Source organism: Scardinius erythrophthalmus (genome assembly GCF_964197995.2).
Source record: "Scardinius erythrophthalmus genome assembly, chromosome: 24".
In the NCBI taxonomy this organism is placed as follows: Eukaryota; Metazoa; Chordata; class Actinopteri; order Cypriniformes; family Leuciscidae; genus Scardinius; species Scardinius erythrophthalmus.
Window position 1 is genome coordinate 11929217 of NC_138244.1, and position 12624 is coordinate 11941840.

At 36.4% G+C, this 12624-nt stretch overlaps 1 protein-coding gene across 1 annotated transcript; it reads left to right on the top strand.

Annotated features, from left to right (window-relative positions):
- Positions 1-779: 779 nt before the first annotated feature.
- Positions 780-7505, top strand: acte1 (actin, epsilon 1). The gene is made up of 9 exons (XM_081355702.1): positions 780-893; positions 2125-2267; positions 2555-2683; positions 3986-4096; positions 4186-4270; positions 4352-4513; positions 4816-5007; positions 6614-6795; positions 7196-7505. The coding sequence occupies exons 2-9, from the start codon at positions 2139-2141 to the stop codon at positions 7337-7339; spliced, it is 1134 nt and encodes a 377-aa protein (XP_081211828.1). The 5' UTR covers positions 780-893; positions 2125-2138; the 3' UTR covers positions 7340-7505.
- The last annotated feature ends 5119 nt before the right edge of the window (positions 7506-12624 follow it).

A 12624-nucleotide genomic window follows, 5' to 3' on the forward strand; every position in this document is an offset into this window, starting at 1 on the left:
TTTTAAAATTTCAATATATTATATTTAGCTGATTTTATGTAATATATTGTTAGTTCATAATTAAAAGTATTTTTTTTTACCACAGTGAATTAAAGTTTAGAGTTTAAAGTTGGGACAGGCCATAATCACTATTTGATGTGTTTAAAACTTGATCAAACATGTCTAAGACATAAAAAATGGGATTTGTGGAGTTAAAAAAGTCAACATAGTCAATAGCACAATACCGTTTTCTTGACACTATGCAATCAAGTCGCTTTTGTGTCCATGTAATTGTTAGACCTCCCACACAAACAACAGCCTTACAAACATCACAAAGTGTGGCACATTGACAGTTTCCTAGAGGCCATGACTTTCTTTTAGGAAGAGACACTGATAATCATTCCTCATTTGGTAGGCTTTGGTTCCCGGTGTAACGTCCACACCCATATGGGGCGACAATCCGCATTTCCTTTGAAGGCCAGCTAGAAGTTCCTCACAACTGACAGATAACAGACAACAGACAAATGGCCATTCGTCCATTATGACCAATGCATGGTGTCTTATTTATAACGGCCTCTGGGATGCCATTCTCTCCCAGTGAACTGGCAACCTCTCTTTCCAACAATAGTCCACGCTGTCCTCGAGAGCCATAAATTATCTTCTAATATTAAATGCAACTGTCTGTCGACAGTATCCATTGTGAGACCCAATCCAATACCTCATCTTCACATGGGACGGCCCACCTTTGAGTGATGTAGGTTTGTAATGTGTCCTAAAAAGGCCTGAGGTTCTGAAGCCCTGGTGACACGGCTCCTATATAAATATGGGAGCAGGTGAACTGGATGCTCACTCTCTTATTTTCTACCGCTCTCGAGGGAGCAAGTTTTCCAGGCCTCTTGTGCAAGCTCTCCCGGGTGAGTGTACTTCAATGGATTTTAATGTTAAATGGTTTGTTGGACTACAGCAGATAGTGTAGCGAAGCTTGGTTTTTGGATAGGTTTCTTAGTTCACCGAAAACGGAACATTCTAATCATCTACGGCACTCGCATTCATGTTGTTCCAAACCTGCATGACTTTGTGGAGCACAAAATAATATATTTTGAAGAACTGTTTTCATCCAAACTCTATTGTGAAGAAGTTTGGGGTCAGAAAGCTTCTTTTTTTTAAAGAAATTAATACTTTATAATAATAGAAATGAATACTTTTAAACTAATATTTAGCAAGGATGCATTATATTGGTCAACAGTGACAGTAAAAACATTTATAATGTTACATAAGATTTCTATTTCAAATACATGCTGTTCTTTTGCTATTCATCAAATGAATTTGAAAAAAAAGAAACACTATGTTATCACTGTTTCCATGAAACTATTGAGCAACTGTTTTTAACATTGATAATAATAAGAAATGTTTTATGAGCATCAGCATATTAGAATGATTTCTGAAGGATGACGTGACACTGGATTAATGATGCTGAAAATTCAGCTTTGCATCACAGGAATAAATTAAATCTTAAAATATATTAAAATAAAAAAACTTATTTTAAATTCTAATAATTTTTCACAATATTAGTTTTTACTGTATTTTTGATCTAATAAATGCAGCCTTGGTGAGCATAAGAGACTTCTTTCTAAAACGTTTAAAAAATCTTGCCAACCCCAAACTTTTGAACAGTAGTGTATATTGAAAGTCACTGGCTTTCACTGAAGGGCCCAAAAAGCACTTTAAATATCTTCTTTTGTGTTCTGCAGAAGAAATAAAGTCATACAGTATAATAATTAATATTTTAATGAATTATTTGGTACATACACAGTAGAGCAGTGAACATTTTGCATCTTCGTAACAACAGAAGCAGCACAATAAAAATATTACATGCATATAAAGCTTTTTATGTTCAACTCAAGATATCAAATAATAATAAAATATGTATTATTTATAGCACATTGCGAGTCTGCCGAAGGGAGGGTCGGACTGAATAACACAAGTTGTCAGAAATCTCTTTTTAAGCACAGAAGATTAATCATTTACATTTAGCTTCAAGTGCTACATAAATTCGACAAGCATTTATTAGGCAAGAGCAAATCCTTCTGCTTTTTAACGGGCTTCATGTGTTTGCTCCCCGTGCCACTGGTGTTCAAACAACAGCTGTGTAAGCAAACATGTGTGACGAGGAAGAGACCACCGCTCTGGTGTGCGACAATGGCTCAGGTCTGGTGAAGGCCGGCTTTGCCGGTGACGACGCCCCCAGGGCCGTGTTTCCCTCCATTGTGGGCCGACCCCGCCATCAGGTGAGACCACCACGTTCACTGATGCCATCTGGGGCTTAGCCTTACTTTGATCCACTCAGTAAAGCACATCTTAAGTCACAGTACTTAGACTTTGACCCTTGACCTGTAAAGACGACACTCTGCTAGCATCAGTCTTTATTTTTCATGTTTATCATCAAACATGCACTCTAGAAAAGGAATGCAAGTGCTTATTTGAATCAAACATATTGACAATTTATAAGTTGGGGCGAAAATGGCACCCTGAATGTGTAGATTGTGACGGATTGTTTTATGGTCTCTTCCTTTAGGGTGTCATGGTCGGTATGGGTCAGAAAGACAGCTATGTAGGAGACGAGGCCCAGAGCAAGAGAGGCATCCTCACCCTCAAATACCCCATTGAGCATGGCATCATCACCAACTGGGACGACATGGAGAAGGTAAACCTTAGAATTATTAACTTTTAAGGAGTAAAAGTGCAGTAACGATAACGAAATTTCAGCAAAATTAATTTTCTATTGTCAATAGCATGGAGATGAAGCAAACAAAGCGTCTTTCTGTTGGTCACCACAGCAAATTCCAGAAAAAGTTCAGTTTTATGCTTTATAAGGTCTAAATGAAGGTCCTGCAAGGCATTTTACAGATACGCTGTAAAAAAAAAGAAAAAAAAGTCATTATTGTTTTTTGTCAAATCAACTTTTTGATTTATGTAGTTCAGATAACATAATAAATTGAGTTTGTGTTGATCAAACCAAGCTCCTTCATTGTATTAACTCAATTTTTTTATTTCATTAAACTGAAGATTTTAAGGCAACCAGGTTACTTACTTTTTTAAGTTAAACCAACAATATTTTTTTACAGTGTACAAATAGAATGTTTCGATTTTTTCAATAATGAGTTTCCTAAAACCTTACATTTATTTTTCTGTTCTATAAATGAATAAATCTATTGTCCCAAGGTATACATCTTTGTCATGATATTCATTAAGACTCGTTATTTAAAAAAATCTAAACGTTCTATTTGTTTACCTGTATATCTGTAAAATGCATTTCAGCACGTTCACTGAGAGCAGTGCCAGGGAGGATGACAAATAAAACAACAGCAATGACAGTAGCGTAGACAAAAGTAGTGTACAAAATGTTTTTTAAAAAATTGGCACAAATGGAACACCATAATTTTTGGAAGATGACAGAACAAGATGAAACAAAAAATAACATACCTATCAATAAATAGTCTACACTTCAAAAAAAAAAAAAAAAAAAAAAAAAAAAAACCTTTTATACTGTTCAGAGTTTTTACTAGACCAAAACATGTTCAGAAAACGTAACCAGTTTAAGTTACAGCGACGTGATTGAATTGAGTTGGTTGGACATAACTATTTTACATAGATTCTTCCTATGTTGTGTTGTCACAACACAAGGATTTTGCAGATTAAAAATAAACCTTTAATGTTAATAAAAAATAAGTTTGTTGTGTGGAACTGGAACCACTGAATTCAGTTATTTTAAAGTATCATTTTTTTTAGTGTACACACTTATATTAATAAGTATGCAATAACTGTAGACATGAACAAATGTATGGTACAAAGCAGTCGATTGCTTTTTGGCACAAATAGAACCTCATAGATTTTGCCCACAAAAGTCTGCTGAACAACAGTAAAAGTGACTGCATTTTAAAACCTTATAAACTGAAAATATATTGTTTCTCCATATGTAATGAAAAATACAATACTACTGTCTTAGATCTGGCACCACACTTTCTACAATGAGCTCCGTGTGGCCCCTGAGGAACACCCCGTCCTCCTGACTGAGGCTCCTCTAAATCCTAAGGCCAACAGGGAGAAGATGACCCAGGCAAGCCCTTTTAATGACTTTAAAATCATTGCATTAATAGAATTATGTCCATAATACTTAGTAATAATTGGTTTCTATCTGTATTTCAGATCATGTTTGAGACGTTCAACGTTCCGGCTATGTACGTGGCCATCCAGGCTGTGCTCTCCCTGTACGCCTCTGGCCGTACCACAGGTTAGCATTGCACACATTGACTATAATAGTTGTTTTTAAACTGCATCTGTTTGGTTTTCATGCTTTTTTGATTTGTTCCAGGTATTGTGCTGGACGCTGGTGATGGTGTGACCCACAATGTGCCCGTGTATGAGGGTTACGCACTTCCACATGCCATCATGAGATTGGATTTGGCCGGCAGAGACCTGACTGACTACCTGATGAAAATCCTGACTGAGAGAGGCTATTCGTTCGTCACCACTGGTAATTTAACTCTTTCTGCAGTTTTCACATAAATTATAATTGATAGACGGTTAATTTTGAATTCATTCGAGTAATAGATAATAAACCGTATCTCAAATGTAAGATTTTGCTTATTTTATACGTATCGTAAGACTTCTTAATGTACCGTTTACGCTGTTGTAGTGATATCTTCATTAGCTAAACAGCACCACCTTATGGTCAACACTAGTAACTGCGAAAAGCGAACTGTAGCTACCAGTTGCTGTACTACTTTAACACTTAGTTTAAATGAATTTTAACACCTTTCTAACTCGCTGTTACAGCCGAGAGGGAGATTGTTCGTGACATTAAGGAGAAGTTGTGCTACGTGGCTCTTGATTTTGAAAATGAGATGGCCACCGCCGCCTCCTCCTCATCTCTGGAGAAGTCCTACGAGTTACCCGACGGACAGGTCATCACCATTGGTAACGAGAGGTTCCGCTGTCCAGAAACCCTCTTCCAGCCATCTTTCATCGGTCAGTTTCTTATTAGTCCGTTTGAATAATTGCTTCCTTTTTTGTAGCCTACTTCTTGGTTCTGGATGTTTTCTTTCCCTAGTCAAAAATACTATCGGAATGAATCCTTGAAACTAGGCTATAGGATATATAATTTAAACAAAAATGTTTTAGGTTTTTTCCTAATATCTCTAACAGTCAAATAAAATAAAAATTAATAAAGAGTAACAATTTCACTTTTCCCAGTAGGAAATAGTAATTATTTTATTATTATTATTTTTAGACAATTCTTACTTCATGAAATTAGGATTAGATCTAAATGATAAAAATATAACAATATTTAAAAATAGTTTAACAAAGACTAACATTTTCACGGTTTCCATTAGAAAATAATTATTATTTTATTTTTAGATGATTCTTACACTGTAAAAAAATATATGATCAATATCCTAAGTTGACAACATGTTTTTACATTGCTTTAACTCATCAAAATACGTTTATCAATTTTCCATTTGTTTATGTAAGTTATACAAGATTTAACTACTTTTTTAAAGTCAGTTTAATGTAGTTTAAGTTGAAACGACTTAAACATCCAAGTCGATACAGTGTTTACAGTGTATTTGATTTATTTAGGCTTAGATAAAATAAAATAATAATAATAAATATAACTATTTTAAAATAAAAATTGTTTAATTAAGCATTTTCAGCAGGAAATAATTATTTTTGAATTCAATTTTATTTTATTTTTTAGAGGATTCTTATTTGTTTTATGTAGGATTTGATCTAAATTATAATGTTCATATAGTAATCCAGTGGTTACTTTCCCATCAGCACGAGTACATTTTCTCCTTGTTCATTATTTTTCTGGTCAGCCAAAAACTATTTAATCTGCATAATCATAGCTCTTGAGAAGACAGAAAAAAGGGCTTCCATAGAATCATGTTCACATTCCTTTAGGATTTTAGACTAGGTTTCTTCTTAATGATAGACAAGCTTTGAATATCCCTACATTATGCCTTGTTTTTTAATCAATTATTCATTCAAGTTTCTAGCCATTCTAAAACGGGTCCTACAATGAACCGCTAAGCCCACTCTCAAAATATATTCTCCCTTTTGAGCCATTGCCAAGCCTAGATTCCCATTGATGAAAAATTCATGTTATTAATAATTCTCAATCATTTGCACATGCAGCACATCAGTCTATGTGCGGCAACACAATTAAACCCACCTTCCACAGACACAGCAAAGCGGTCAAGATTCCCACAGGGAAAAATTCAAACAGCTGCATTTTGAAGCGATATCTCTTACATTACAGTGCGCTTTTAAGAGAGGCGACACAGTGACGGATCACCTTTTGTCAGGAACTAATTAGGAGCGTTTCAGTATATGGCCAGAGGCTGACGGGCTATTTATGGTGTACAGGGTTCTTAGTCTTGATATTGTACATCAATCACTGTTTCCTTATCCAATAGAGCTGATAGGACAGTGGCTCACCAGCAGTTCTTCCCTTAATGAAATCAGCGCTATTATGTAATCAGCATGCTACTGCATATGAAATCTACTTAAATGGAAGTATGTTTCATGTATAATCCATTCCCATTCATCATCTAAATGACATTGTCTGTAGGTATGGAGTCTGCTGGCATCCATGAGACCACTTACAACGGCATTATGAAGTGCGACATTGACATTCGTAAGGATCTGTACGCCAACAACGTACTGTCCGGTGGTACCACCATGTACCCTGGTATCGGTGACAGGATGCAGAAAGAGATCACAGCTTTGGCTCCCAGCACCATGAAGATCAAGGTACAGTTTAGGACTAGTTCATTTTGGACTAAAGACCCGTTCACATCAAGAACATTAACTATAACGATTATATATTAGTTATATCTGAGTGAAAATTGTTTCTACACCAGATTCCAATGTGCACTATGGATGAATAGTAATACTAATATTGTGATTGATAATATTCTAATATATTATCATTATTATTGCAATTATGGATGATTGATATTTTAATAATATTAATAAATGTAATTATTATTCAAATATAAAATATGTTTTGTAATTTATAATAATCATTTGTGCCAAGTTGAAAGTTGGTTAGGAGAACTGTGTGAAGAGTTTTGAGAAATGTGTTTCAAACTGTATTATGATTATTATCATTTATAATGGCATTTATTAAATGTTCCTTTGTCCACCACAGATGATTGCCCCTCCTGAGCGTAAATACTCCGTCTGGATCGGCGGCTCCATCCTGGCTTCCCTCTCCACCTTCCAGCAGATGTGGATCAGCAAAGACGAGTACGAAGAGGCCGGACCCTCAATTGTCCACAGGAAGTGCTTCTAAATCCCTCCTCTTCTCATTCTCCTCTGTCCTGGACTCTCCTTGTAGTCTTTGCACCGTGTCACGTCTTGTGTTTGTACTGCAGACGTTTGTTTCAAGTCCCCCTGTACAACAACTCAAGTCTACAGCCACAATAAATTGTTCAATAAATACATTTACATATTTTCAATACATCTCTCTTTGTATATAAAGCACTTTCTTACACTAAAACAGCTCCAGCTTTCAGGTTTGAGATCATTCCTCACCGAGGCCACCGGATGGCAGACTTGCTGCTGTGATATTACCCATGAAACACCCTTGAGAGCAGTGTACGAACTTGCCTAAGAATTTATGCAAAATAACTTGCGTCAAACCTGCCTAAACCACATTATAATGTCATTTGATCGCCAATAGGCGTATTAACCATAACTCCTGTTTAATCTACCTATAATGCAGACTTGAGGGTTTTTGCAGTGATCATCAATATCCCTAAATATATGATGATGACGATAAGAAAACAGGTCAGTTTAATGTAGGCCAGAGGCACAGCTGATACTCTCCGGCTGAGCAACAGAACACTGTGTCTCACAGCTGAAACCCACCAATCTAGGGCAAAAAGATGTGAGGTAAAGAATACTATTGCAGTTGCTTCTATTATTGAATACAGTTTGTTTTAGAACTTTGTCTAAATAACCTTGAAATCCCTCATGAAGCATCCTGTTACATATTATTCGCACATTTGTAATCTGCTTTTGAGAAAGAAAAGATTCAAACACTATGTGCTTAAAGGCATAGTTCAGCTAAAAACAATTTGCTCACTCTCATGCCTTTCCAAACTTGCTTTACTTTCTTTTTTCTGTGGAACCTGAAATAATATATATTTTAAAATAATATTCATAATGGCGTTCAAAACAACACTTGGACCCCCAACATTCTTCAAAATATCTTCTTTTGTGTTCTGCAGAAGAAAGAAGTTCATACAGGTTTGGAGTCAGTAAATGTCTTCACTCCCCAGCTTCCAATTATATCACAGTCAGAGACCCAGTTTTGTGGGTTCTGGACGATGTGGGTTGTAAAGGGTGTACAGTAGGAGAGAGTTAAGAAGACAGACTTGTTACTGCAGACGCTGTCCCACTTCTGACTGACGGAGAAATCAAAGACAAATGAAGGTGGAGACATCTAGGAGGTTACGGTGATTAATGCATCTAGACAACAAGAGAAAGAGAGAGAAAATAGGGAGATGGGGAAACAGGGAGGGGACGAAGGAGAAAAAGAGAGAAGGCTCAGATCCATTATGAAATCTATTCATGCTTATTAAAATCTTATTTTGCGGCTCCTTTATTTCGCACACAATGCAGCACGTTCATTGTTAGTGCAGAACATTGCAATCTTCTCGAGTTTGGCTCAGTTCGGATGTGGTGCTCAATAACCCAATGTATAACAGCAGCCATACACAACAAACATTCTTCTATCTATCTATCTATCTATCTATCTATCTATCTATCTATCTATCTATCTATCTATCTATCTATCTATCTATCTATCTATCTATCTATCTATCTATCTATCTATCTATCTATCTATCTATCTATCTATCTATCTATCTATCTATCTATCTATCGATGTCTGTCTGTCTGTCTTTCAATCTATCTGTCAGTCTGTCTGTCTATCTATATGTCTGTCTGTTTGTCAATCTATCTATCTATCTATCTATCTATCTATCTATCTATCTATCTATCTATCTATCTATCTATCTATCCATCTATCCATCTATCCATCTATCTATCTATCTATCTATCTATCTGTCTAACTGTTTGTCTATCTATCTATCTATCTATCTATCTATCTATCTATCTATCTATCTATCTATCTATCTATCTATCTATCTATCTATCTATCTATCTATCTATCTATTATCTATCTTTCTATCTATCTATCTATCTATCTATCTATCTATCTATCTATCTATCTATCTATCTATCTATCTATCTATCTATCTATCTATCTATCGATGTCTGTCTGTCTGACTTTCTAAGTTCATTAGACTCACATCTGTCTAGAGGGAATATGCAAAATTACTTAAGGTCTATTTTAAGTACAATCCTGAAACATTTACACGAACCAACATGAAATAGTAATTTTAAAACAAACGTATAATTTATTTAAACATTTATTTTTAAACTCGTAAATGCTAAAAAAAACAAAAACTAATTCAAACGTGTTGGCGCTAGATGCAGGTGTGTTAGTTGGGGGACCGTGGCTCCGCCTGCATTAGTGTTAGAAGAGCCCCTGAATCCAGCGCAAATATTTCCTTCCTCCCCTGCGAGTGTATGTGTGTATGTGTGTGTGTGTGTTGCGCGTTCGGGTCGATGCTGCGCATTTAACACTGTCCACACATGCGGAATACACAGTCCTCTTCCCCTGAAGAAGTGCTAAAGGTGTCACTCCCTTCTCTGTTTGGACTACTCGACAAACCCGAGCGATTCTACGGAGAATTATATCCTTTTGGACAAAGGATAAAGAGCCAAAGAAAGGAAAAAGTGCGCCGGATGCTGTAAGTACGCACCTTTGTTATCTCTCCAGTACGCGTCCGTTTTTGTCCCTATAGTTTCCTCATTACAAAATACAGTTTTCATTATAGGTTTTTTGACTTTAAAGACAAAAAAAGGAACTCCGAAGTTTGTATAGCCGGACAGAGCCCACACTTGACGAGCTGTGATGCTGGAGATGTGAGGTTGCTGACGGACAAGCTCTTGGCAACTTCTCCTGTTTCTCAATATTGATCGGAAACGCTTCTGTATGCTTCTATAGTCAAAGCTTGGGATGTATAGAATCTGAATGGATGTTTAGACATAAATATTAATTTGGACTTGGATTTTTCTTTTTTTCTTTCTTTCTGTGAGGTCGATCATTTAAACGTTGGCTTAATGATGTCGGTATCACTAGGAAGTACAAACGATGCCCAAAGTTAAAGAGACCTCAGTATAGGCTACTGTACAAGAAGAAAAAAAAAATAACACCTCATCACAATTTGATAGGCTATGTGTGATGTGCACACTATCCAATCAGTAAAATTAGTTGAGAAATACTCATTTGATTCCATCTTATCATTTAGTAAAAAAAAAAAAAAAAAAACTTTTTAAGCTTCAGGCTGAGATAGTCAACCAATACCGGGTTTTAAAGGGTAAAACCGATATCTAGAGAGCAGAGTGGCTGATATATATGTGACAAGTATAGTATAATGTAAAGTCAGGGATAATTAACTTATTGAGGAGGTTTATTTTGCGACAAAGACCATCATTGTTAGATACTTAACATTTAAATACTGCAAATACTGGGATGTGAAATATTGATTTGCTTTTCTTTGATCATATTACTTAAGGAACACATGCAGCTAGGAAACATACTCACTAATGCAGCGTTGCCATGGGGAACGGTTATTATTCAGAAATATATGACCACTGAACGACCAAGAATCAATTATTCAGGGGAAGTTATAGTTATTTAGATGTACACATATACACGGAAATCAATTTCCCCTACAAAAAAAGTTTTTGCACAAATTATCCATTATCCATTAACATTATTATTGGTATATGTTGCTAGTCAAAATGGCTGATTTATCAGTTTAGCGAATATATCAGTCTTAGAACATAGACAAGCACATTTTAAGAAAGAGTAGTGATACAAAGTGATATCAAAATGGTCAAATAGTGGCCAATTTATTGGTTTATCCAATGTATCAGTCTATAACTAATAAAAACGACAATGCAAGACAAGTGATGCAAAATGGAAAATGGGTGACTGTTTATTTATCTGCATATAAGCTAGAAATATCATGTTTATTAAAGAAAACAAAACTCCCCCTAAAATGATGTTTGTAAAATTCAAAGCTAAAGTGACTCCAGCATCCCTTGGGAACTTAAAATCCTCTAGGAGTTTTGACAATAATTTATGTGCCTCTTAAAAGAGTTTTTAGGTCAGCATTATTCAGACACGCCACATTATGCGCAGATTCAGGTTTTCTCCCATCCACTGCTTGGGTAGCGATGGTCTCATGGGCTTTCCAACCTGCGACTCCATAGCAACAGAACAGACCGATTTCACTAGTGACACTTCTCAGGGCCGCCGGAGCCAGAACCCATTGTATCTTCCTTGATATCAGGAGACTTTTAAAAGACATCTTGCCCGAACCCAACCACTGCAGCGTCCAGTGGCTTTATCAGTACGTTCAGCGATTGTTCCGGTTTCAAAATGTTTTCTGCTTTGTGTCCTGATGATTTGATATGAAACTATATCTCATGATGACAGTTTCTCTTCGGTTATCTTCAGAAACTGTATAGCAAAGGCTAAGTTTAGGAGATGTCAAGAGACAGGATATCCACCTCAGCTTTCAACATGACGTTCACTTACAGCTCCGTTCAGCAAATTCTGCCTTTGCTGCTACCATACTGTACTTCAGCAACATGTCAAGATGTGATTTTCCTCTCAGAGTCCTAATAAATACATCAGATTGCTCTTTTCATTTCAGAAGCATTTAGGGGGGCTTTTGACCAACGTGCCATTCAGAACACAAAGCGGTTGATTGCTGTTGTGATTGTGCATAAAATATCTCAGTCAAATTGCCTCCAGAAAACTGTAATTAGGAGACAAACAACATTATCAGTATTGTAAGGCATCTTCAGCGTGCCGGTCAAGGATTTTTGCTTGTATAGCAAATAGGAGCTGCAGCTGTGAGGCTGTGGTGATCTATCCATTACAGGGATGGGGTTGGAAGCTCTCTGTTATCCTGTGTCCCACAGAGATAAGAAGCGGAGAGGAGGATTTTAGCAGACTGGATTTGCAGCCACACACTTTCCACTTCAGGCTTCTAAGCGATTTATGTACACAAGCAGGCCCAGTAGGTGATTCCAGGACTCAGTTTGTCTGATTCATAGCTGCAGTGTTGGGGAGTAACTAAATAAAAAGTAGTAGGCCAGCTTGATTTTCAAATACCGGCTACTTTTTCCAACTAGTCAATGTGGAGGGAAATATCAAATGCACCTAAACAGTGCTTTCTCACTTAGCCTACCAACTCACACTGTATTCAGCATTTGAAGGTGAAATTCATTCTAGAGAATCTGTTCAAACAATCATATAAAGCGTTTGAAAGTTCAATTTATTCTAGTGAATCAGTTCATAAGCGCACCTCGTGTAGAGAGTCTGATTCATATACTGATCCTCTCTTTCATGCAGCCTAGCGTTTGAAATCCAATTAATTCTACTGAATCGTTCTTCCTTAAGGCACTTTTTCTCATTTTGAAAGTCAA

Coding starts and splice junctions, on each gene's coding strand:
- acte1 (XM_081355702.1), top strand. CDS start 2,139: ATGTGTGACGAGGAAGAGACCACCGCTCTGGTGTGCGACAATGGCTCA. Junction 4,514..4,815: donor CTATTCGTTCGTCACCACTG/GTAATTTAACTC, acceptor TCGCTGTTACAG/CCGAGAGGGAGATTGTTCGT. Junction 6,796..7,195: donor CCAGCACCATGAAGATCAAG/GTACAGTTTAGG, acceptor TGTCCACCACAG/ATGATTGCCCCTCCTGAGCG.